The sequence below is a fragment of the Suncus etruscus genome, chromosome 5 (assembly GCF_024139225.1).
Source record: "Suncus etruscus isolate mSunEtr1 chromosome 5, mSunEtr1.pri.cur, whole genome shotgun sequence".
Classification (NCBI taxonomy): Eukaryota; Metazoa; Chordata; class Mammalia; order Eulipotyphla; family Soricidae; genus Suncus; species Suncus etruscus.
The window spans coordinates 12,309,580-12,335,010 of NC_064852.1; the positions used below are offsets into that span (position 1 = coordinate 12,309,580).

Below are 25,431 nucleotides of genomic sequence, written 5' to 3' on the forward strand. Positions count from 1 at the left end.
TCCCTCTTCCGCAGACGATGCCATCCATCAGCAGTGACCGTGCAGCGCTGTGTGCAGGCTGCGGGGGCAAGATTTCTGACCGCTACTATCTGCTGGCGGTGGACAAGCAGTGGCACATGCGTTGTCTCAAGTGCTGCGAGTGCAAGCTCAACTTGGAGTCAGAGCTAACCTGCTTCAGCAAGGATGGCAGCATCTACTGCAAGGAAGACTACTACAGGTACCCCCACAGTGCCAAGGGAGGGTCCCAAACTAGTTTGCACACCCCACTCCCACACTCATTCCCCAGCCTGACGGATTGGGTGACAGCATTTCTCAAAAAAAACGACATTTCCAGGGGGGTTCTCTCAAAGAGTAGCAAATGGAAAATATCCACAGAAAAGATCCCAGTAAACTTTCCTTCCCAGTAAGCTGCGAACATCTACATAACCTTGGGTTGGAGGGTTGGAAACTTCCGCACCCTTTTTGGAGTTTCTTGGGGGCAAACCATCTCCCAAACCCTGGCTGCCTAGTCTAGAGTAGAGTGAAGTTGTAAGGAGAACCAAGAGTCTGACTAGGGTCTTTCAGGGTCTTTGGCAGAGATGGGAATGAAGGAAGGCTAGGCAGGGTTAAAGAACAGCCCCCTTCCCAGCCCCCGAGGCTTTGTTTCCTTGTTTCTTCTCCCCGAATTTGGAATTAGAGTCTGAGTTCAGGCTCCCCACGTCCTTCCGTCCACCCTTTTCTCGCTCACCTCCTCTTGCCAAGGTCAGGAGGGTTCCCAGGTGCTGGTGTGGTGGGGCAGTGGCCGAGAAAAGAAAAGTAGGAAGTTTCTTCCCTTGTCCCTAGTAAACTCTTTATTAGGGCTTCCTCGGGCTCTGGGTAAGACGGCTTCTTTTGTGGGCAAGGTAGGAATATAAAAAAATGAAGACTATTGCAGACGAGGTCCCGCTCTGGGCCATCTTGTAGCTGCTTCTCCTCTCTAAATTTAGATGCCCGTCTTGAAAGGGGCAACTAACTTCCCCAACCCCCAGGCTGCAGGGGCACCTGGAGGAGGGATAGATATGTGTGTGTGTTGGGGGGGGATACCCAGACCTGTGTCCCCACAGCCCCTCCCTCGATGGTCCCTACAGGCGGTTCTCTGTGCAGCGCTGCGCCCGCTGCCATCTGGGCATCTCTGCCTCGGAGATGGTGATGCGAGCCCGGGACCTGGTGTACCACCTCAACTGCTTCACATGCACCACGTGTAACAAGATGCTGACCACGGGAGACCACTTCGGCATGAAGGACAGCCTGGTCTACTGCCGCTTGCACTTCGAGGCGCTGCTCCAGGGCGAATATCCCGCGCACTTCAACCATGCCGACGTGGCGGCCGCTGCTGCAGCCGCCGCTGCGGCCAAGAACGCAGGGCTGGGAGCCGCGGGGGCCAATCCGCTGGGTCTTCCCTACTACAACGGAGTGGGCACGGTCCAGAAGGGGAGGCCGAGGAAGCGCAAGAGCCCGGGCCCTGGGGCCGATCTGGCAGCCTACAACGCCGGTGAGTGCCACCCGGGGACACGGGTGCGACACGGCGCGTCAGGCGCTTCAGTAGGGCTGGAGAGCAGCAAGCGAATCAGCGTGTTACGTGTGTGTGTGTGTGTGTGTGTGTGTGTGTGTGTGTGTGTGTGTGTGTGTGTGTGTAGAACTCTGGGCCCAGAGGCTTTAGCCCCCCTCCCCCAGAAGGCCCTAAGGCCCCCACAATTTGGGGGAGAAGGGGCCTGGAGAATCCCCAACCCGGATGGTCCCGCTTTCCTTAGTTGCTACAGTGGTAGCAGAAATGCCTCAGTTAGTATCTTGCTGCCCTGGGGCCGGGCTGCCAGGACTAAGCAGTTATTTTTATTTTTTAAGCGGCGCCTTCTTGTTTGGGGCCGTTGCCCCCTTCTTTCCTGGGCCGCCCTGCAAAGCTCTACACAAAGCAAAAAGCCTCACTCGCAGTTGCAGTTGCAGGCAGGGTGGTGCGTCCTGAGAAGAGCGAGGCCAATCGGTCAGGGGTCTGCAGAGAAGACACCCCCACTCTGGGGAATATTCGAAGCACTCTGCCTGTCTTGGAGCCCGGAGCCTGGAGCCCGGTAGTATGTTTGTGTGTGGCGCAAAGGCTGCTCCGACAGAGTTCTGCTTTTCGGGCCTCCTTCCTCCCGAGTTCCAGGCGCCAGCGGGTCTCAGGGAGAAGAGGGGCGACCTTCTCATGCTGGCCGGCGCCTGGGTTGGAGACCCGAACAGACCTTGGCTTAGCGCCGGGACTGGGTGGAAGGACTCTCTCTCTCTCTCTCTCTCTCTCTCTCTCTCTTTTTTTTCTCCTTTTTTCTTCATTGCATATCCGGCGTCTTTGAACCCCTGGCCACGCCGGGGAGAAGCTAAGCCCCCTCCCCCTGTCCGGGACAGCTGTGGATTTTCTGGGACGGGCAGAAGGATCCCTTAACATCTGCCCAAAGGCTGTACGGTCAGCAGGGAGAGGTTTGTCCCTGCCAGGGCTTCTGAACTACTTAGTTTATTTCCAATTGTTTTCTTTCTCTCCTTGGCGACAATTAGATTTTTTTCCCCCTCATATTCCTTTTCCCCTTAGTCTCTGTTCTGGACAAGTGGAAACCCAGCCTGCCTACCAGGGACTGTGGGGATGGCTGGGCAGGGTGGGAGGGTGGAGAGGAAAAAGTCGGGGTTCTTTTACTCTATTTGAACTGGCTGGGGGGGGAACATGGGGTACAACTACAGAGTCCCCATTCGTTCCAACGAAGTTGCTTGTTGGGTGATGGTGGGGCCATGCCTGGGAGAGGCAGGGGGGAGAGGGCTGCCTCCAGTTGGATCAGTGGTGATGTGGCTGCAGGTTTGTTGGAGGGCAGATGATTTGTTGGGGGCTGCCGCTGCTCCCAAGAACTTTCATCCTTATCCATGCTCACTCCTGAACTCATCCTGAGAAGCCAACCCCGATTTCCCCCCAACAAAGCCTTGCCTAGTGATAAGCAACCACTGCTGGGCCGAAGGGTGAACGGGGGTAGAGGGACCACTCAGGCCGGCGTGGAGAGGAGACAGAGCAGGTCCAGAGATGTTTTATGCATTTGCGGCTTCGCTGCTTTCCCTGGGAGCCCAGAGCTGGTGCTTGTACAAGGCATTTTCCATCCAGGCCAGCTCTTCTGCAGGAAGGGGTCTCTCTTCTTTGATCCCTTTCGGCTCTTTTGCTCCCCCCTTTCCGCCATCTCTGTTTTCCTCCTGTGCCTCTCCAGGCTGATAAAAAAAAAAAAATCTCTTCTGTGTCCCGTGTCTGGAGGTAGCTTTGAGGCTGGGAAGGGGTGGGGGGGGATAAAGGGCTTGTGCCCCTGGTTATGCTGGGCCCAGCTTGACCTCTCCTTTCTGGGTCTGGCTTCTGTTCAAATAGGTGAGAAATGGCCACAGTGGGGACCGCAGCACTGGGAGGAGGAGTGTGTGGGGTGTTTGCTCGGAACCCGCAACTCTCTGGACCCAGAGTCCAGAGACCTAGAAGTTTCTGAAAACCTCGGGCTTTGGGGGACACTATGGAGGGGAGCTGAGAAGAGGGTGTTGTCTCTGTGCTCTGTCCTCAGCAGGGTTGGGAAGTGCTTTGGCGGTCCCGGGTTGAGCCCGAGCACCGCCCTTCCCTAAGGCCGAACAGAAACCTTCCCCCCCCAGCACCACCCCCATTGCAGCTGCCCACAGGCCAAGGGCCAGGGCTGTGAGGGGCCCCGGGCTGAACAGGGGTTCACGGGCTAGGACTGTGGGAGTCCCGCACAGACTGCCGGATGCCGGAGCCTCCCCCAGCCCCGGCTTTTTGTGTGTGTGTGCCTGGCGGCATAATTACTGATTTGATTCCAATCCATTATTTAGACAATTGAACCTACAATCTCGTCTTTAGTAAAATGAGGCAAAGTCAGATTTGATTACAGGTTCAGTCCCAGCGACAAGAGCTCGAAACCCGATGGGTTAATAACAGATCACGAGTAAATTATTCATGATTTTACGAGCTCTTTAGCTCCATTGAATCGGCCTAATTGAGAGGAAAAAAAAAAGCGAGAGAAAGCCGGGTCCTCCCCCTCCTCTCGGCCCCTCGCTCCTCCCCGATCCGATCCTGGGGAATCTCTATCCATCCAGAGGCATCAGAGGAAGGAGTAAGGGGTCTGGGGTACCCACCGAAACTGCGCCTGATTCCTGCACCCCATTTTCCTCAGTGCCTTACTAGGCTGGATCCTACCTGGCACCCCGTTCTCTTCCACCCTCCTTTCCCCTGGCCTTCCTCCCCCACTTTTCTCCACTTGGGATTTTAGGGCTTTGAGAAAGGCCTTTAGGCCCCTGCCTGGCCTGCTCTCCTGGAGAGCTGGGGTTTGGTTCCCTAACTGGAGGTTCCACCACACCCCTATTTCCAAGCCTGCCTCTCTCCTTGGGCTTCTGAGGGGCTTTGTAACAGCCCTGTGACTCGCTCTTTTTTCCCCCCCTCCGTCTTTTCTTTTTCTTTCCTCAGGCTCTGTCCACCTTCTCCTCCCTCCCTTTCTTTTCTCTCTCTTAATTTGCCATCTCTCTGCCTCTCCCTTTCTCACTTATTCCTGCTCTTTCTGTCTCCCTCCCTTGCAACTCCTCCCCCACCTCTTGCCTGGCTCAGGCCACGTCCCTTGGGTGCGTGGGGCGCCAGGGTCCCCACGGAGCTCATTAACAGCAGTAAGACCCAGGCGGGGGCTGGGAGGAGGGATGGGCCCAGAGATCTCCTGTGGGGAGGTGGCCCCCACTCCCCCATGGAGCTGGGGCTGAGGAAAGGGGTGCTCCCTAGAGGGGCTGGGCAGTTTCCATGAGTCCCACTAGACCCCCCATTCTTTGCTCGGTGCGGGGAGTGCAGTCCAGGAGGGAAACTTTTGCGCATAGAGAAGGGACCCTGAGAAGAAGGGACCCCATGAAGGCTCCTTACATTCAGCTTCCAGGAAGAGAGTCCTGGGTCCTGCAAAATTTTTTCTGGGGCACAGGAAATGCAGCAGGGTTCTGCTTCGTTGTTCCCTGACAAAATGCAGGTTTAATTTGAATTGCGGGTAAGCAACCAAGAAGTGTTTGTGGAAGGGTAACCCGGCTGTCTTTGCATATTAAATAGACAACATATACATTTGGGTACTTGAATGTTGGGTAAGCCACTGGTCAAGTTTGAGATTCCCCTGTAATCGAGATGTTCTTCTGCTCACAAAATCTTTCCTTTATCTGAAACTTTAAGCTCAACAGGGATTTTTCTTCTAAATCTGGCAGCTTTATTATGGGCTAGGTGATGGTGCTCATATTTTCAGTTGCCCTCTGTAGTAGGAGCCAAATTTATTATCTGGGACTTCGCCTAAAGTCAGGACTTGTGTATGGGCTGGCTGGGGAGGTGATGTGGGGCTCTCAGAACGGGATCCAGCATGTCTCCATCACTCACCAGGTTGCCAAGTGATTTTCAGAGGCCCAAGAACTTTCCATCCTTATCCCCTCTACCCCTGCAGTCAGGTCCCTGGGCCCCCCCCCCCGGGGTTGGGAACTGGAGCCCCAGAGTCTTGCTTCCCCTTTGCCTACCTTTGTTATGTGATGGTTGAAATCTAGTTTCAGGCTCCAGTGTTGGGTTGTATGCGGGTGGCTTTAATTCCTTAGCGTATTCTTGCTACCTCTAAAATGAGGTGAATACTAGCCAGAGTGGGGGGACAGTTTATTCCAGAATGGATGTAAAGTCACAGATATCTTCAAGGTGTCCCTTACATGTTAATCTCCCACCCCCAGCCTCCTTCCCTTTCCAGTTAGATTCTGTCACTCTGATTTCCGAGGAGGAAGGAGCGCTTACCCTCCCTTCCTCATTTGCCCCATTTGTAAAGCTGGGAAACAGCTGCTCCCCAGGGCAGCAGAGGGGATTAAACTATAAAATTCAATGTTCAACCTTCAGTTCAGCGCCCGAGCAGCCGGTGTATAGATCTTTGGGGGTGTGGGAACTGATGAGGGCAATGTGAGAGTAAGTCCAGAGACATTAGATCCATGCAGGTGCCTGTCCAGTCCACCTTCTTAGGGAATCCAGGAGCAGGGAGAGGGGAACCAGAAGAGCCTGGATCTTCTTGGGCCGCTCTGGCTGCATTTGTGGTGGTGGTGGGGTCCTTTTCCGAACCTCCACTTTGAACATCTGTAAAAAATAATGCCTAGCTTACAATATTGGCTGTTTGAGGATTTGGTGCAAAAGTGCTTGGTCTAGAGCGGGCCTCCTTAGCACGTCACTTGAGGCAAATAAACCATCAGCAAGTCGTGACTGTTCTTATTTCATGTCACTTGAAGACTCAGAATGGTTTGGAGGGTTCTCCTTACAGCTGGGTTGGAATCCAGCTTCTCACAGCTATGGAGATGCTGGGCAGGTGGCTCTTCCTGAGCCTCAGATTTACAAAATGGGCCTCTCTGGTCTCTGCTTCAGTGCAGAATCTTGGGGCTCTTGGAGCGCTGGGCGTTGGTGGGGAAGGGAAAGGAGGGTTGTTTCTGGAGAGTCACCTGCGCCTCCATCTCCTCCCAGCGCTGAGCTGCAACGAGAACGAGGCGGAGCACCTGGACCGCGACCAGCCCTACCCGAGCAGCCAGAAGACCAAGCGCATGCGCACTTCCTTCAAGCACCACCAGCTTAGGACCATGAAGTCTTACTTTGCCATTAACCATAACCCCGACGCCAAGGACTTGAAGCAGCTCGCACAAAAGACGGGCCTCACCAAGCGAGTCCTCCAGGTCAGTAGGGACCCACCAGTGAGGGGTGCAGAGAAGGTTTGGAGCATGGAAGATGGGGCTGATGGTGTCTGTTCCCTGAACAGGACCTTCTGAGCAGTTCTACATTTGCCTCAATTCAACAATCTTATTTGTTTTAAAACTTTATTTATTATTTATTGATCGGTTGATTGGTTTTGGGGCCACATCCAGTGGTGCTCAGGGGTTACTCCTGGCTCTGCACTCAGAAATAGCTCCTGGCAGGCTGGGGGAACATATGGGATGCTGGAAATCAAACTGCGTCCCTCCTGGGTCAGCTGCTTGCAAAGCAAACGCCCTACCGCTGTGCTATCTCTCCAGCCAATCAATGATCTTTTTTTTTAATTCACTCTTCGTCCCTCCCTAACTTGGTCTTGTCTTTTCGACTTGTGCACCTTGCTGTTTTGGTTTTGTAAATGTGGGTGCTGAGGTCCCAATCCCACAGCTGCTTTTCTTTCTTGTAAACAATTCTTAGCTGCTATTTATTACTCGAGCTACTTGAACATAGGTTCCTGCTGTTAAAAAAAAAATAAGCACGAGCATTTCAGATCAGTTCATCCCCTTGCTCTACACTTTTGCTGCCACTACCAGCATGTCCATTTAGCACCTTCTCCAGTTATTTGCTTTTCCTCCTTCCTGACCCTCAACTAGTTCTAGACAATTGTTCTCTTAGTCTAAATTTGGTCTCTTTGTTGTCCTCCAAACACTCCCAAAAGCCGGATTTGGTGCGAGGGAAGTGTGGCAGGGTTCTGCTAGTAGGCTGGAGGGAGTAGTAAATGGGCATTTCTGAAACTGAGCACTCACTTGGGAGAGAATATCCAGAAACTTCAGCAGATTACCCAATGCTGTCACTACCAGGATGTTCTCAACCCCACCGTGAACAATCCCAGACTCTGGAAAAGACCAAAATTTGGCGCCACCTCTTCTTGAACCCTAAACTCATACTCTGATTTGCCTGTGGCCCTAAGCAAGTCCCTTAATTGCTGCGACCCTTGGTTTCTTTATAGATGAAATGGCATCATATGTGATTTCCATTAGGGCTGCGTAAACATTTTCCACTTGTGAGAATTTTGCCAGAGAAATTTTTATGGGACCCCAGATATACAAAGTAGGCATGCAACTCAAACACTTACAGATCCTAAATCATAAAATAACTTCAAAACAAATTTTTCGTGACTCCCACATTGACTTACACAGGCCCCTCTGGGGTGGCAACCTTGAGCTTACAAAGCAAGAGTCGACATCACAGAGTGACTAGAGGATCCAGGGAGATGATGTAAGTGTCTGTTACAGAGACTGACAACTGCTCAGTGGATGGAAAATTAACTAGATTAATTAACACGGTTAATTAATAGAAATTAGCATGAGCCATGATTCTGGTTGCTGAACTTCAGTTTCTTAATCTGTACACTCTTTTTTTTTTTTTTTTGGCAGGGGAATAGGAATGGAGGTTGGTGTGGTTTGAGCCACACCCAGTAGTGCTGGCGTACTCCTGGCTCTGAATTTAGGGATCACTCCTGGTGGGGCTCAGGGGACCTTATGGGGTACTGGGGGACTGATCCTGTCAATGATGTACAGGGCAAGCTCCCTCTCTGCTGTGCTATTCCTTTGTACTATCTCCCATTCTGTATACTTTTTATCTATTTATTTTTCTTTGCTACACCCGGTGGTGGCGCTCAGGGGGTTACTCCTGGCTCTGTGCTCAGAAATTGCTCCTGACAGGCTCAGGAGACCATATGGGATGCCAGGGGGATTGAACCTGAGTCATCTCAGATTGGCTACATGCAAGGCAAATGCCCTACCACTGTGCTATCACTCCAACTTTACCATTCAGTATACCCTTTAAGGAAGCATTTACGAAGTTCTTCCTTAGACAGTAGGGCTGCCAATATGCATTTTTGGGCTCAGAAGGGCAGGCAATGGGACTGAGTTTATCCCAGTCTGACCAACCCTCTGTGTCCAGTTCCTGGGGAACTTTGGATGGGGGACTGGGCAGGGGTGTAGGGGAAGTGGAAGGAGATTTGACAGAGTGTCTAGGGTGAAGTTGAAGTCTGCATAATTGCTCCCAAGTTGTCTTTCCAGTCTCTAAGTGGGGAAAAACGTTTGGTGGAATAAGACAGGGAGAATACAAGGACAGCGAGCAATGTGGCCAGCAGAGGTCCGTGTCAGGGACTTATCCCTGCACTAGTGGGGAGGGAGCCATTTCATTTTGGGGACAGTGGTGACTCAGAAGGAGGCTCAGGCCAGCCAATGGGAATGCGCCTCTCTGAGCCCCACCTCTGACTTATCTTGAGCCCCACTCTTCCTTAGAGTCTCTTTACCCTGGTCCCAGGTACCTGGGCTTAGGGGGCGGGGTTCTAAGCCCCTGGAAGGTGTAGATCCTCCTTGTCTTATCTCCTTAGAATGTTTCTCAGGGGAGGGACTTACCTTTTTGGTGCACCCAGGGGTCTCATTTGAGCAGGGTTGTGGTGGTTGGAAGCCACCTGGACTCAGTTCCTTACACCTGTCCTTGTGGGGTGGGGTAGGGACTCGGCCCTCTGAAGCCATCAGGGCCTGTAGTGGGAGTCTTCAAACACAGTGGCTCTAAAGGGCCTGGGTTTGGTCCTCTGCCTCTCTTTATTAGTTGGGTGTTTGGGACTGACACTATTGAGTCATACTTGTGGAGTCTGTAAAATGGGCACTATTGGTGGTGGGGGGAGTCCTTTTACTCAGATCCCAGGGATTAGTGAGTATCCACAGTTGAGGTGGAATGAGGCAGCTTAGCTTCCTGATTTAGGTGTCAGTGTGATTTCCAGCATGCTTCCTGTCTTCGTTGCATCTTGCATCCTGATGAGACACAGGAACGAGTGAACCTACTAACCACTAAGTTTTGGGCACCTGTATGTCAAGTACTTTGAAAGGTCTGGTCAGGACCTTTGTTTGTTCCGTCCTCACCATCCTTGCTCTCTCTGCTTCCATGACACTGGGGTGGGGTCAGGGAAGGAGGGTGATTCTAGCTGATGTCCCTGCACCCAGAGTCAGACCTGGCTAGTGAGAGGCGACACTTGCTCCTCCAACCTCTGTCCTGTCAGCTGTGGGACAGTGCATGTGCCCTTTTGGCCCCCTAGCACTGAGGAGCTCTGAGTGTGATTGTCATTTAGGGCCCATAGGTTGGGCTGTTGAATCTCAGGCAGACCAGACCATAGTTTTCTTCCTGATGCCACTCAAACCTTTAACATCACTAACAGTTCAACTGCTCACAGGTAGGTAGTAGCTTGCAAAGTTTCTAATTATACCCACATTTTACTACTTGGACATTTTTCTACTCACTCCCACCCCATCCCAGGCTTCACCCAGCAGGGACAATATGGCACCAGGAATCCTGTCTGCAAGAAAAGCATGTGCTCCAGAAGCCAGAGCAAAAATACAGTAGATAGGGCACTTGCCTTTCATATAACTTATCTGAGCTTGATCCCCAGCACCTCCATATATGATCCCCCAAGCTCTGCCAGGAGTGATGCCTGAGCATAGAGCCAGAGTAAACCTTGAATATCACTGGGAAAGAAGGAAGGAAGGGGGAGGGAGGGAGGGAGGGAGGAAGGAAGGAAGGAAGGAAGGAAGGAAGGAAGGAAGGAAGGGAGGAAGGGAGGAAGGAAGGAAGGAAGGAAGGAAGGAAGGAAGGAAGGAAGGGAGGAAGGGAGGAAGGAAGGGAGGGCGGAAGGAAGGAAGGGAAAGGAAGCAAGTAGGGAGGGAGGGAAAGAAAGATAGATAAGAGGAGGGAGGGATAAAGGAAAGAAGGAATAAAAAGAAAGAAGGGAAGGTGGAAAAGGGAAGGAATGGGGAAAGAGGAAAAGAAGGAAGGAGAAGAAGGAAGGTTAGAAGGGAGGGAAAGGGAAGGGAAGAAAGGAAAGAAGGAGGGAGGGTGGGAGGGAAGGAAAGGAAAGGAAAGGAAGAAAATAAGGAAGGAGGGAAGGAAAGAAAGAGTATATATTCCTTTCAGACCATCACTTCAGCTCTTTCTTTTTCATTTTTTTTCCGGGGTGGGGGTGCTCACACCTGGTGACTCTCACGGGTTACTCTTGGCTATTCGCTCAGAAATTGATCCTGGCTTGGGGAACCATATGGGATGCTGAGGGATTGAATTGCAGTCCGTCCTAGGTTAGCACGCACAAGGCAAACACCCTACCGCTTTCACCAGGGCTCTGGCCTCCACTTCAACTCCTACTTACCCATTTTACAGATGAGATGCTTAGGGCATAATGAAATGATGTTATCTTGGGTTCCAGGAAATGGCAGGATGTGGCCCTCTCCTGAGTTTCTTGAATGTTGATGGGCCAGCTGGGGAACTTGGGGGGTGGGGGTGTGTGGTTTTGGCAGGAAATAAACTATTTCAAATCCTCTCCAAATTACCAGTAGGGTGACTGGGGTTGAGACATCTGCTTCGACTTACCCTCTCAGGGTCCAGTTCTTCAGTGAGGAAGAAATAATGCCTTCATTCTGGAGAATGGCTGAGGATTGAGACAGTGAATGGGAAAGTTCCATGGTTACTCATCACGTGTGTCTATATCTGCTTACAATTATGAGCCTGGGGTACCTACTTTGAGTTGAACAGGTTAGGGTGAAGCCTAATTCCCAGAGGTGGCTGAGGGAGGGGTTGTATACTTATGTACATGTACATAGAAGCAGGTAGACATGCTTCTAGACAGTTACTGGATCTATGGAGCCTGAGTTCTACCCAAATGAAAGTCCTAGGTTCCTGATATTTGGAGTCAGCTGACCTGATGTCCAGGCCAGTGCACCTCCCTTGCATACTGGTATTTTTATTATATTTTTTCTTTTTCTTTTTATTTATTTTTTGTTTTTTGGGTCATATCCGGCAGCATTCAGGAGTTACACCTGGCACTGTGTTCAGAAATCGCTCCTGGCAGGCTCAGGGGACCATATGGGATGCCGGGATTCGAACCACCGACCTTCATATGCAAGGCAAACCTTACCTCTATGCTATCTTCTCGATCCCATACTGGTATTTTTAAATGTGGCGTATGTATGTGGGTCACACATGGCAATGCTCAGGGCTTACTCCTATCTCTGTGCTCAGGGATCACTCCTGCTGGGCTTGGAGGACCATATGGGGTGCTAAGGATCAAATTCAGGTTGTCTGCATGCAAGGCAAATTCCCTACCCACTGTACTATCTATTTACTCCTTTGATCAGTATTTTTTTAATGTGTGGTGTGTGTGTAAGGTAGGTCATATCCTGTTGTGTTCAAGGCTTCTTCTATCTCTGCGTTCAGGTATCACTCACAGTGGTCCTCAGGGGACCATATGTAGTGCCAAGAATTGAGCCAGGGTCAGTCACATGAAAGGCAAGTGCCAATACCAATGTATTTTGTTTTGTTTTGGTGCCACATCTGGTGGTGCTCAGGGATCACTAAAGGTGGGACTTGGGGAACCATTTTGGGTGCCTGGAATTGAATCCAGATCAACTGCAAGCAAGGCAAGTGTCCTGCCCACATTATCTCTCTGGCCAGCCCAATAGTTTCCAACCTTTCTGCACGGCACTGTTTCACTGCTCTTGGTTCAACTTTTCTGCTTCCTGGCTAGGAGATTGTGAGCAAATAACTTCACTTCTTTCAGCTGTACTGACCTCAGCTGTATAATGGGGATGCCACTGAAGGAGGAAGTGAAATGACAAAAAATGCATGATTTTGGAGTATATAGCAATACGATATAATATACCCAAAAAAGTCTATGATAGGGCATTGAAGTATGTTAATTTTATAAACTTGCATAGTAGCTAGAGTTCAGTCTGCTGGCCTCTAGCATACATTTAAAACATGAATTATCCTCTCCTTGTAGCGGAAGGGACATAGCAGAGAGGCCAGGCCCTTTGCTTTGGGTCCCCCAGCTAGGAACTGATAAAATGAGGAACTAGGGGAGTTGGAGAGATAGCACAGCAGTGGGGCATTTGCCTTGCACACAGAAGGATGGTGGTTCAATCCCCGACATCCCATATGATCTCCTGAGCCTGCCAGGAGTGATTTCTTTTTTTTGGTTTTTGGGCCACACCCGGTGGTGCTCAGGGGTTAGTCCTGGCTGTCTGCTCATAAATAGCTCCTGGCAGGCACGGGGGACCATATGGGACACCGGGATTCGAACCAAACCACCTTTGGTCCTGGATGGGCTGCTTGCAAGGCAAACGCCACTGTGCTATCTCTCTGGGCCCTCCAGGCGTGATTTCTGAGTGTAGAGACAGAAGTAACCCCTGAGCACTGCCAGGATTGACCCAAAAACCAAAAAACAAACAAACAAAAAAATACAAGGAACCAGGCCCACACGGTCTGATAACAAAGCTGGATATGGGGGTGATGATACCCTAGGAGCCAGAGGAGAAAGCAGCAGCCTTTTGGGCGAAGGGGCGGATACGTCAGAGATATTGAGACTTGGTAGAAAAGCAGGAATACTATGATTAAAGCCTGAGGAAGCATAAAAGTGCTCAAGCTGGGCACTATGTACAGCAGGACAACCACATCACTCACTTTCCACTGGGGGCAAGGTGACCAGGGCATGCTATGGCCGTTGGCCAGAGGTTTTATAGACACTGAGATTTGCAGGTGTCTGGAGGCTGTTCTCCATCAGTGCACTGAGGCATCTGTGAGTCAGCACTTCCTTCCTAGAAGGGAGAAGCATCGGATGCCCTTTGCTTGAAGGGGGTAGGTGTTTGATTTAGATGGAGGAAGGTCATTTTGTTTCTTTGGGGGGCCACTCCTGGAAGAATTCCTGATTCTGTGCTCAGGAATCTCTCTTGGCAGTGCTCACAGGATTATATGCAGTGTTAGGAATTGAACCTAGGTTGGTTGCATGCCAGGTGCCTTATACACTGTACTATCTCTCTTGACCATAGATAGGTAAAAAAAAATGTATTTTTTTTGAGTCACAACCTGCAGTGCTCAGGGGTTACTCCTGGCTCTGTGCTCAGAAATTGCTCCTGGAAGGCATGGGGGACCATAAGGGATGCCGGGGATTCAAACCACCATCCTTCCTGAATTGGCTATTTTGCAAGGCAAACACCCTACTGCTGTGTTATCTCTCTGGCCCCAGATGGGTAAAAATCTTACTGGAAGTTCTGAGTGACTTTGAAAGAAAATACAGTTTAACCATCAATAGTTGAACACTACATATATATGTTTGGGACCATATCCAGCTGTCCTCAGTGGTTACTTCTGGCTCTGCCCTTAGGAATTATTCCTGTAGGTGCTCAGGGAATCATATGGGATGCTGGAGATCGAACTCAGGTTAACTGCATTCAAGACAGGCACCCTAGCCAGTGTACTAGCCCTGAACATTTTTTTTTGTCCTTGGGCCACACCTGGTGGCACTCAGAGGTTACTCTTGGCTGAGTGGTCTGAAATCACTCCTGGCAGGCTCTGGGTACCATATGGGATGCTGGGGACGCAACCAGGTCAGCCATGTGCAAGGCAAACTCCTTAGCCAATGTGCTGTCACTCCAGCTTCTCCCTGAATTTTTTTGTTTTTGGGCCACACCTGGTGATGCTCAGGGGTTACTCCTGGTTCTATGCTCAGAAATCGCTCCTGGATTGGGGGACCATATGGGACGCTGGGGGATCGAATCGTGGTCTGTCCTAGGTCAGACGCCTGCAAAGCAAATGCCCTACCGTTGCCACACCGCTCTGGCCCTTCCTGAATATTATTTGAGTAAGCACTCCTGGCAGTGCTCAGGGACTACTTCTGATTCAGTGTTTAAGGGTCACTTTTGGCAATGCCCAGGATGAAACCCAGGTCTCCTGTGTGCCAAGAACGCACATTCCACTCATTGAACTATCTCTCTAGACCCGAAAACATTCTTTGGATAACCAGTTAGTGGTCACTAACCTGTGTGAGAGCTCGGGTGCTGAGAACCTGAACTTTTCTCTATTTGTTCACAGATTTAATAAATAGACCTGCCTTGTGCCATGTACTGGGCAGGGCATGAGGCAATAATGACTCAGCCTCACGCCAGTGTATGGCCCCTCAGGAATGTGAAATCCAGCTGTGCAGCATCTGGATTTGTAGAATTAATTAAAATGACGATAAGATTAATCCCTGTGCATTTTCTGTGTATTTCCGATAGTGTGTAATAAAAAAAATTAGCCTTTTAAGTGATTCCAGCACCGAATAAGTTTGGCAAATGCTAAAGATGGACTTTGTCTTTCTCTTAGAGATCAGAAGATCTTACTAAATCTCGGAAGCTCACAACTTTGTCTAATCTGGCATTTCCCAGATTAATTTAGCTACTGAACCGTCATTTACTTCTTGACAAAAATAAAAGTTAGGGCCAGAGAAATAGCACAGTGGTAGGATGTTTGCCTTACATGCAGCCAATCCAAGATGGACTATGGTTCGAATACCGGCATCCCATATGGTCCCCCGTGCCTGCCAGGAGTGATTTCTGAGCACAGAGCCAGGAGTAACCCCTAAGCGCTGCAGGGTTTGACACCCAAAAACAAAAAACCAACAAAAAAATTTGCCAGAAGGAAAAGGTCTGGGCTGCAAGGAACCTTTCTTTGCATTTAACTAAGAAGCCATCAGAAATGGCTCGCCTGAGGAGAGGATGTTTGAGTGAGAGTCTTTAGCTTCTAGGACACCAGCAGTCCGATACCCACTTTCTTTGCAACCTGGGGAGAAAGGAGCACTTTCCTGTCTGTTTGCAGAGATTTGTGATGAGTCTCCTATTTCAGTCACATTTAAGCTGGATGGAACTGCAGAGCCCCCAGCTAAATCACTCTTGTTAGTTTAGTGGACTTGGAAGCCCCAAGAGGGGCAGGATGTGCCTGGGGTCTCATAGCACAATAGTTGTAGCTCTGGAGCTGGAACCCAGGATTCCTCATGTCCAGCCTAGGAGGACCTGGGATTTTGCATTCTCTAAAAAAAAAACTTATTTTATGTTCATAAAACAATAACATTATCAGAGAGATTAGTGGGAAAATGAGGAGAAATAATAACCTATAAGTATAGAGGAGGGGCCAGATGATAGGACAGCAGGTAAGGCATTTATTTGCCTGGTACAAGGCTGACCCAGGCTTGATCCTGGACACCACATGTTCTTGTCAGGAAGAATCAATGAATGCAGGGTCAGGAATAAGCCCTGCAGCCAGATGTAGCCCCTCAAACAAACCACCGAACTAGGAGCCCAGGAAACCAGTACTTCTTGTGTATTATTTTGGAATGAAGCAGTGGGGGGGGGGGAAATCTTCCAGACTGAGCACAGCTCCCCTATCTATCCTGAGATCCCCGACAGCAGTCTGAGGGCTGTGTTATTCTTCAAGCTTGCCTTGGACCCTGCCTGGCATTTCTGGGGTAAAGTATTTCTTGTCCTGTGTTTTAGCAAATGCCCTACTAGAGGACATTGTTGGACTCTTCTTTTTTTCTCTTTTTTTTTTTTTTTGTTTTTTGGGCCACACCCGGCGGTGCTCAGGGGTGACTCCTGCCTGTCTGCTCAGAAATAGTTTCTGGCAGGCACGGGGGACCATACGGGACACCGGGATTTGAACCAACCACCTTTGGTCCTGGATCAGCTGCTTGCAAGGCAAACGCCGCTGGGCTATCTCTCCGGGCCCTTCTTTTTCTCATATACATTTGTCACATTTCCTCTATGGTTTCATGGATGGGCTGTGAGGATTTTTGTTGCCTGATGATGGACATTTGGGTCACCCTGAGTTTGGGGTGAGGAGAGAGGATGCCCTTGGTACACCTCTGTGGGGGGAACCTTCATCTTTCATCTCCTTAGAAACCAGAGGACATTTGCTGGTGAATTTTCTGCTGACCTTCCTGGCCTGTGTGAGGGTAAAGGAATCCTGAGAAGGGCACTTGTGAGAATGCTGTAGGAACAGTGTGTGTCTGACAGAGGATGTGTGGCAAATGGGGCGTCCTCTCCTCCTGAGACAGTGCTCCCCACCAAGGAGCAGAGGATGCCTGAGTTGAAGAAGATGCAGTGAGAGCAGAGCAGCACCTTTCGTGTTGCCTGTCATAACCTCCACAGGCAGAGCAATCCACACGGAGTCACCCCTTTTGTACAGAAGGAGAAACTGAGGCAGAAAAGAGGCTCTTGGTTGTCCTGCAATGGAAAGCAGAATCAGGACTGGAGAGCCAGTTTAGGGCAGGAGAACCCTGGACTAATACATTGTTTTTGTTTATTCCTCACTTGCTCACTCATTCATTCATTCGCTCATTCAGTTTTTCATTTCTTTACATATTCATTCACTTAATAACCCATTCACATATTCATTTCTTCACTCATTCAATTATTTATTCACTCATTCATTTGCTAATTCCTGCATTCACTTATTTATTTTTTACTCAGTCAACCACTCATTTGTTTACTTTTCATCAGTCAATTGTTCATCACTCATTTATTCACTCACATCCATGCCTTTAACCATTCATTCCCTCCATCCCTTTCTTCTCCCTCACTTATCTGCTGACTCATTAGGGGTTACCTGGCTAGGAGAGCTCAGGCTTCCATGGCAGAAAATCCAGGTTTCTAGATCCCAATCAGCTCAGCCTCTAAGTGACCCTGGGCAAGGAGTGCCACTCCCTGAGCCTTTCTGGATTGGAAATCCAGAAGACGGGCACAATCCCCATTTCCTTTTCGTGTCATCCAGTGGGGGGAGCTGACTGTGCATGTTGGAGGTGGCCCGGGGCCTGGCACGTACACATTGCCTCTTCGTACCAGTTACCTCGACTTCTATAGCTGGTACTTCCTCTTTGCCAGGCTCCATGCCAGGGCCCCAGGGACTTGTAGGTGGCTTAGTCAGAGACCCTGCCCCAACTACCTCTTGGAGGGGACATTTTGACATCCTTGGGAGCAAAGACTGGCAGAGGCCTGTGGAAGGTGGGAAACTGAGGTGAGGATCACCCCACCCCACTCTACCCCATCCCACTCCACCCCACCCCTCCTCTCCCACCCCACCTCAGCAGCTAGGGTTCTGCTGACAGCAGGTTTTCACCCTCCTGCCCAGATCTGCAGAGATGGCACTGGTGGAAGATGGTTTTATTGTCTACAAGTCACTGTTAGGGTTGACACCAGGAGAGCCCAACAGTAGTGGCAGCTTCCAAGCCCCTCTCCACGGGTGCCCCACTGCAGCCAGTCTTCCTTTTAGTTTTTGCCACACCTAGCAGCACTCAGAGGTTACTCCTGGCTCTTTGCTCAGAAACTACTCCTGGCAGGCTCAGGGACCATATAGAATGCTGTGGATCAAACCGAATGACTATGTGCAAAGCCTATGTGCTGTGCAGTCACTCCATCCCCACTGCAGACAGTCTTCAGAGAGTCAAACCCAGGGTAGGGTGATATCTAAGTGGCCTGAAACTTCAGTCTTCCTCTACCACTGAAGTGCCCTGAAGCTTGTTGACAGTTGCTTCCTCCCTTTGGGAGCCTTTGGGAGCCTTTGGGATGCTGCTGGCTGGTTTTCTCCATCTGCGGGTCCATGGACAGACACCCTTTCTCTAAATTTTTGCAGTCTGGGGGAGGGCAAGCCCCCCTTCTATCCCAACCAGAAGGAGCACATCAAGGGTGGTCTTAGAAATCAAAAACCTTTGCAAGGCCCCAAAGAGGTGCTGGATAGACAATGGGCTCCAAGCCAGGAAAATGCTTTGTCTTTCTGGGAGACAGGCATGCTTTGTTTCCTCTTCACAGTGCCTTGTCTGCCCCTAATTTTGAGATTCTTATAGCAGTACCTTGCATCAAGTCCAAACTGTATCAGGCCCGGAGAAAAGGTGGGTTTAAGGCCATCACTCCTGGAGCTAGAGTTGTTTCTGGGGAGGGCGCCTCCTCCCCCAATGGAGACCCCTGGGAGGACAGATACATCTGGACGTGTGCATCTGGACAGCCCCATGTTGAGCCATCCCCACAGCCCATTTTATGGGAAAATCTGGCGGGTGTCTTCGTCACGGAAAGGGATGTGAAGGGGCCCTGCTGTGGGTGTTTCATGCTAGAGATACACCTCCCCCCTTGCAGTCTGCACAGGGACCGTGTTTCTGAGCTCTCTAAGCCCCTAAAGCATCTTGGGGTACAGCTTGTCCTTGATGGCTCAGCTGGGTGGGCTCAGGGTATGTGGGAGCCTTCGAGGACAGTTTTCCTGACTCACACCGTCTCAAGTGTGTGTGTGTGTGTCGGGTGTCTGAACCCCAGGGAAAATGAAACTAAACTCTGATTCTGTCGTTGGGGTTCTAACAGCACCCGCTGGCCCCGTAAAACCCCTTAGGACAGAGGATCTGTGGGGCACCCACCAGGGCCTGTTTTCACTCTGTCTGTCTCAAGACAAGCACAGAGATTGTAGGGGTAACTCGTAGCTTCTCCAGTCCACGGGAATTGGGAGTGGGGTTCGTGTCTTCCTCTCAGTCACTTCCTATCCCCAGATTCCAAAGTGTTTCTCTAGTATCTCCCAGAAATACCGGAAATACCAGAAACAAAACACTGTCAAAACGACCCTGACAGGAACTTCTGGGATCCAGTGGCTGCTTAAAGGCAACAGCAGAGAAAATTTAAACTGTCTGTGATCATGGAAAATGATCTAGATTTTGTTTGTGCACATTTTTTTTTTTTTTTTTTTTTTGGTTTTTGGATCACACCCGGCAGTGCTCAGGGCTCTATGCTCAGAATCGTTCCTGGCAGGCTCGGGGAACCATATGGGATGCTGGGATTCAAATCACTGTCCTTCTGCATGCAGGGCAAAAGCTTTACCTCCATGCTATCTCTGCGGCCCATTTGTGCACATTTTCTAGGACCGTACCACCCTTGAGAAAGGTAGCATGGGATTTCAAAAACCAATATTCTTTTTTTTTTTTTTTTGGTTTTTGGGTCACATCCGGCAACGCTCAGGGGTTATTCCTGGCTGTACGCTCAGAAATCGCCCCCGGCAAGCTTGGGGGATTTGAACCAAGGTTCTTCCGTATGCAAGGCAAATGTTTTACCACTGTGCTATCTCTCCGGCTCCCTATATTCATTTTTAAAAAATTAATTTCAGGGGCCAGAGCGATGGCGTAGCAGTAGGGTGTTTGCCTTACACACAGCTAACCTAGATGGACCGTGGTTCGATCCCCTGGTGTCCCATATGGTCCTCCAAGCAAGGAACGATTTCTGAGCACATAACCACGAGTAACCCCTGAGCCTCAGCCAGTGTGGGCCAAAAATGAAAATAAATATTTCATTGGGCAGTGTGGTTAGAACCACAGCTGCTACTCCTAGCTCAGTGCTCAGGGCCCCTTATTCTATTCTTCTGGCCTCTCTGTATATACATTGATTTAGTTTATTGAGTTTTGGCTTTGGGGCCACATCCAGCAGTGTTCAGGGCTTACTCCTGCCACTGTACTCAGAGATCATACCTCTCAGAGTTCAGGGATCTAGGGGTGCTAGGGATCAAACCCAGGTTGGCTGCGTGCAAGGCAAGTGCCTTCTCTGATCCCTTGCTCTACATTTGAAATGAACAATTTGTAGAGAGTTTTACAGTTCTCTCTTTTTTTCTCATGCAGCATTTCTTCTCGTTTTTGTTGACATATAATTTTATAGACATTAAATCGAAAAAATTAAAAGTAGAAATGTGACGCTAAGAAGCCTGGGAAGTGGCTCTTTCACATTATTGATCACAGTATCACTAATTATCTTTAGTGATGAGCACAGGCCTTGCATACTGAGGCCCTGGATTTGTTTCCCATCTCCACCACCCCACCTCCCGCCCCCAGTGCCTGGTATAGATCAGCTCTGCTGGCTGTAGTGTTCACCAGGAGAAGAGCAGAAAAAGAAAAAGGAATTCAACACAAGCCCCATTTTATGTGCGTATTTTTCCTACAGCCACATCTAAAAAGCGAAAGAGTAAATGGTAAAAGAAATGTTCTTTACAGGCAATTGCCTTGTACCGGACTGATTCAGGTTCATTTTTTGGCATCCTATTTGCTCCCTTGAGCCTGTGATCCCTAGGATTCTAGGAGTGATCCCTAAGTACAGCGCCATTAAAGGACTAAGTTTTAAGCACCACTGCGGTAACTCTGAAACCAAATTGAAATAAAACAAAACAAAATTTAGTGGCCAGAGTGGTAGTACAGTGGGTAGGGTATTTTCCTCGAATGTAGCTGACCCGGGTTGGATCCCTGATGGTCTCTCAAGCACTTGTAGGAGTAATTCCTGGGTGCAGAGCCAGGACTAACCTCTGAGCACAGTCGGATGTGCTCCCCCTCCAAATATTTAAATCATTTACTTTTTTTGTGTATCTATATGTGCTGGCTATTAAACCAAAGGCCTTCAGCATGAAAGGCAAGTGCCTTGCTACCAAGCCATATCCCACCTGGATAAAAACTTTTGCATCAGAGAGTAGTAGCCCAGGCTGTGCAGGCAGAAGGCCTGGGTTTGATCTCCCTCTGTATAGACCCTGGAGAACTATCTGGAATGATCCTCAAATCCAGACAGTTGGAAACACCATCATCCCAGCTTGTTGCCAGGATCCAGAGAGGTGGTGCCTTCTTCCTGCTCAGTAGCTGTGCTTTCACCTCCAGGTTTTAGAGCTGTACAAACCCACAGAGCTTTGACACTTGGGCCTGTGGTTCTGCTGTCATTTCTGCAGAGTAAGGGAAACCCACTCAGAGTACAACCGGGAAGATTTGCTTTTGTTCGATTTGAGTTGATTTGGTTTTGTTCTGTTTTGAGGCTACTCCTGGCTGTGCTTAGGGCTTACTTCTGGTTCTGTGCTCCTGGAGGTGCTCTGGAGACCATATGGCAGGGGTGGTGAACAAGTTCGACACAAAGAGCCAAAATTTTAAACTGTGAGAGTCAGAGAGCCACTCCACGCAGTGACCTGCCAAAACAGACAAACACTCACACAGAAGCATCTAATTTTAACAATAATATATTAAACACATATTGCATTTTGCCATTTTGAGTGAGGGTCAAAATCCTGCAGTGATGGTGAGGGTGTGCTGCGTCCTCCACACTAAGAATTCACGGCAAGATGTGACACAACATGTGCCACATGGGTCCCCCCCCCCCCCCGGCTCGCTGGCCCGTGCAGTTGTTTCCTAGGGATGGGAGGCGGGAGGACACCCTCGGAGATCTCTCCTCAGAAGCAGCAGAACAAAATCCAAACTTGGCAAAGAGCCACAGTAGACAAAATTATGATAAGAGGCAAAGAGCCGCATTCATTTTGGCCAGGAGCCCCATGCGGCTCTGGTGTTTGCCACCCCTGCCATATGGGATGTCAGGGACTGAATCTGGTTCAGCTGCAGGCAAGGTCCGACCCATTGTACTATCATCCCAGCCCCAGGAAGAGCATTTTTTTGGGGGGGCCACACCGGGCATTCTCAGGGGTTACTCCTGGCTGTCTGCTCAGAAATAGCTCCTGGCAGGCACGGGGGACCATATGGGACACCGGGATTTGAACCAACCACCTTTGGTCCTGGATCGGCTGCTTGCAAGGCAAACGCTGCTGTGCTATCTCTCCGGGCCCCAGGAAGAGCATTTTTATTTTTGGAAGAACCAAACATTGTGGGACCAGAGTGGTGGGGCATTTGTCTTGCATGCAGGTGACCCTGGACAGACAAAGGTTTGATCCCCAGCATCCCATATAGTTTCACCTGAGCCTGCCAAGAGTGATTTATGAGTACAGAGCCAGGAGTAACCCCTCAGCACCACCGGGTGTGACCCAAAACAAAGCAACAACAACAACAGAAAACAAAACAAAAATAAAACAAAAATCAAAACATTGTTCATCTGAACTTCCATCTCACTATGTACCACCCAGGTGCACCTCTGGTTTCATCCACTTTCCACTGCCCACCCAGGTGAACTTTTGCATCAGCCCTCACTCCCCAGTGCCTAACCTGCCTCTCTCTCTCTTTCCTCCTGCAGGTTTGGTTCCAGAACGCCCGGGCCAAATTCAGGCGAAACCTCTTACGGCAGGAAAACACGGGTGTGGACAAGTCCACGGAGGCAGCGTTGCAGTCGGGGACGCCATCGGGTCCTGCCTCGGAGCTCTCCAACGCCTCACTCAGCCCCTCCAGCACGCCCACCACCCTCACAGACTTGACAAGCCCCACTCTGCCGACTGTGACGTCTGTCTTAACTTCTGTGCCTGGCAGCCTGGAGCCTCATGAGCCCCACAGCCCCCCCCAAACGACTCTGACCAACCTTTTCTAATGACTCACAGACCTCCCCTACCACCCCACCGGGCCCTCTCCCCACCCACCCCGATTTCTTTATAAAAGAAATTATCTTTAGTTGAATTCCAAGTGTATTTTAAAAATAGAGGCTTTGAGCAACTAACTAATCACCTTTAGGATCTCGCCTGGAAACAGAGGAAGAAAAGAAATTGTGTGTCCGGCTTGCCCAGCGGGGTAGCTCGAGGAATTATTTGGAAGATCTCTGGCAACACAACATTTGTGTCCCTGTACAGTTTTGTGGATGGAGCGAGGAAAAAAAAAACCCACAAAAACAAAAACAACAAAAAAGCATTTAAGTTGGCTAGAGCTTCTGTATTTTCAAAGACTGCCACGTGCCTTAGGAATCCTGTATCTCCAGACTTTGGATGACTTGTTCATTTTTTTCTCTCCCTCTTTTTCTCTCTGTATATTTATGACCAGAGCAAAAATGTACAAAAAAAAAAAGTTTGTTACTTTGAATAGCCTGAGAAAGAAAAAAAAAATCAAACCCCTTCCAACGGTCGCTTTGTTGTTTTAGAATTTTAAGGTGGAAGTCTGTTCGAATATCAGAATTTGTAAAATCTAACCAGTAATAAAACCACTTATTGAAACTAGTTGGTGCTCTTGCCATTTTGTCAGGTGGGGCATTTTGGGGTTAGGGGGATGGTCGCATCCAGTAGTGTTCAGGGTTTACTCCTGGCTTTGCACTCAGGAATTACACTTGGCATATGTCAAGGGACCATTAGTATAGGAACCAAATCCTAGGTCAGTGTGTACAAAGCATATACCCTAACCACTGTTCTACCTTGTTGGTGCCAGGCATGAAAGCCCTTAAGCAAGCATAAGTGGTCTTTTACTCCTAGGGTGAAACTACAAGTTCTTTTTTTGTTTGTTCTGGGGCCAGACTCAGTGGCACTCAGGAGTTACTTCTGGCTCTGTGATCAGAAATTGCTCCTGGCAGGCTCAGGGGACTATATAGGATGCCAGGAATTGAACCTGGGTCTGTCCTGGGTTGGCTGCATGCAAAGGCAAACACCCTACCGCAGTGCTATCTCTCCAGCAAACTGCAAGTTCTTGAACCCCAGGAGATGGCCCCGTGGTCCTTACATGTGTGAAACTCTGGAGTTTGATCCCTGGCACTGAAAAATCAAATCCAGATTCTCATTTCTGTCTACCAGAAGACTTTCCAAATCATAATAAAAATAATAATAATTTACAAATATGGACTGATTATACTTTCCTTGGGCCTCCTCATCATTGTAGACTTAGGGCTGGTTGTAAGATGCAGAGAGGAAACCAATACAGTCCTTGCCCTGGAGAGATTTAGGAGGACGACAGAGACCAACAAGAAGTCATCTATCTATTTTGGGGATGGGGTTCAGTATTGAACCACATCTATGGGCTTACTCCTGTCTCTGTGCTCAAGGATCACTCTTGGCAAGGCTCAGGGACCATATGCCAGCCCTTGATTTTTGCTTTGGTTTTGTTTTTTTCCTGGCCACTCCCAGTAGTACTCTGGAATCCTGTGCTGGGAACATAAGACTGTAAAATTTGTGCTCAGTCTGTGGAGCTATTCAAAAAGATAATTCTAGGGGCCGACGCCATGGAACAGAGGTAGGGTGTTTGCCTTGCATGCAGAAGGATGGTGGTTCAAATCCTGGCATCCCATATGGTCCTCCAAGCCAAGCCAGGAGCAACCCCTGAGAGTCACCGGATGTGGCCCAAAAACCAAAAACAAACAAACAAAAAAAATCATTCTACTGCAACATGCAAAGTGGACAGCATTTATTCGTTTTCTTTCAAATACAGAATAAGCCTGCCCTACAGGGTATTTGTTTTTTGTTTTTGTTTGTTTGTTTGTTTGTTTGTTTTTTGAGTCACACCTGGCAGCACTCAGGGGTTACTCCTGTCTCTATGCTCAGAAATCACTCCTGGCAGGCTCAGGGGACCATAGGGGATGCTGGGATTCAAACCACCGACCTTCTACATGCAAAGCAAATGCCTTACCTTCATGCTATCTCTCCGGCCCCCCTACAGGGTACTTGTAAACCAAAGGCCATTGCATTTGCCTTTTCTGCTCTGCTCGGGGCCTGAAGCTCTGGCTCATAGTGCCAGACAATAAGACAATTTGCTTGGAGGAACGAACCCTGTCCCCAAAAGGCACTTTAAGTTCCAGTTCTTTTTAAATTTTTTTTTTTTTTTTGGTTTTGGGTCACACACAGCAGCACTCAGGGGTTACTTCTGGCTATGGGCTCAGAAATCGCTCCTGGCAGACTTGGGGGACCATATGAGATGCCGGGATTCGAACCACCGTCCTTCTGCATGCAAGGCAAACGCCCTACCTCCATGCTACCTCTCTGGCCCCAAGTTCTTAATAGAGGACACAGAATTTCCATTCCCAGAGGGACAAAACCTAATGCATTTGATTTGTTTCCCAAAGCTCCAGGTAACCCCAGCAGTCAGACAAGACTGCAGAGAGGATGGGGATAGAGGCAGAGTTGGGGGTTGACATCTGCTGAGCTGCTTGTGCTCCCAG

The 25,431-nt window shown here is 49.6% G+C and overlaps 1 protein-coding gene across 1 annotated transcript in view; it reads left to right on the top strand.

Annotated features, from left to right (window-relative positions):
- LHX2 (LIM homeobox 2) overlaps positions 1-23,509 on the top strand; it is a 25,168-nt gene extending 1,659 nt beyond the window's left edge. Inside the window, exons 2-5 of the mRNA XM_049774184.1 lie at positions 15-217; positions 1,107-1,510; positions 6,512-6,717; positions 22,606-23,509. Of these exons, the coding sequence (XP_049630141.1) occupies positions 15-217; positions 1,107-1,510; positions 6,512-6,717; positions 22,606-22,893 (1,101 nt within the window). The 3' untranslated portion in view covers positions 22,894-23,509. The remainder of the gene's footprint in view (positions 1-14; positions 218-1,106; positions 1,511-6,511; positions 6,718-22,605) is intronic.
- Positions 23,510-25,431: the final 1,922 nt, after the last annotated feature.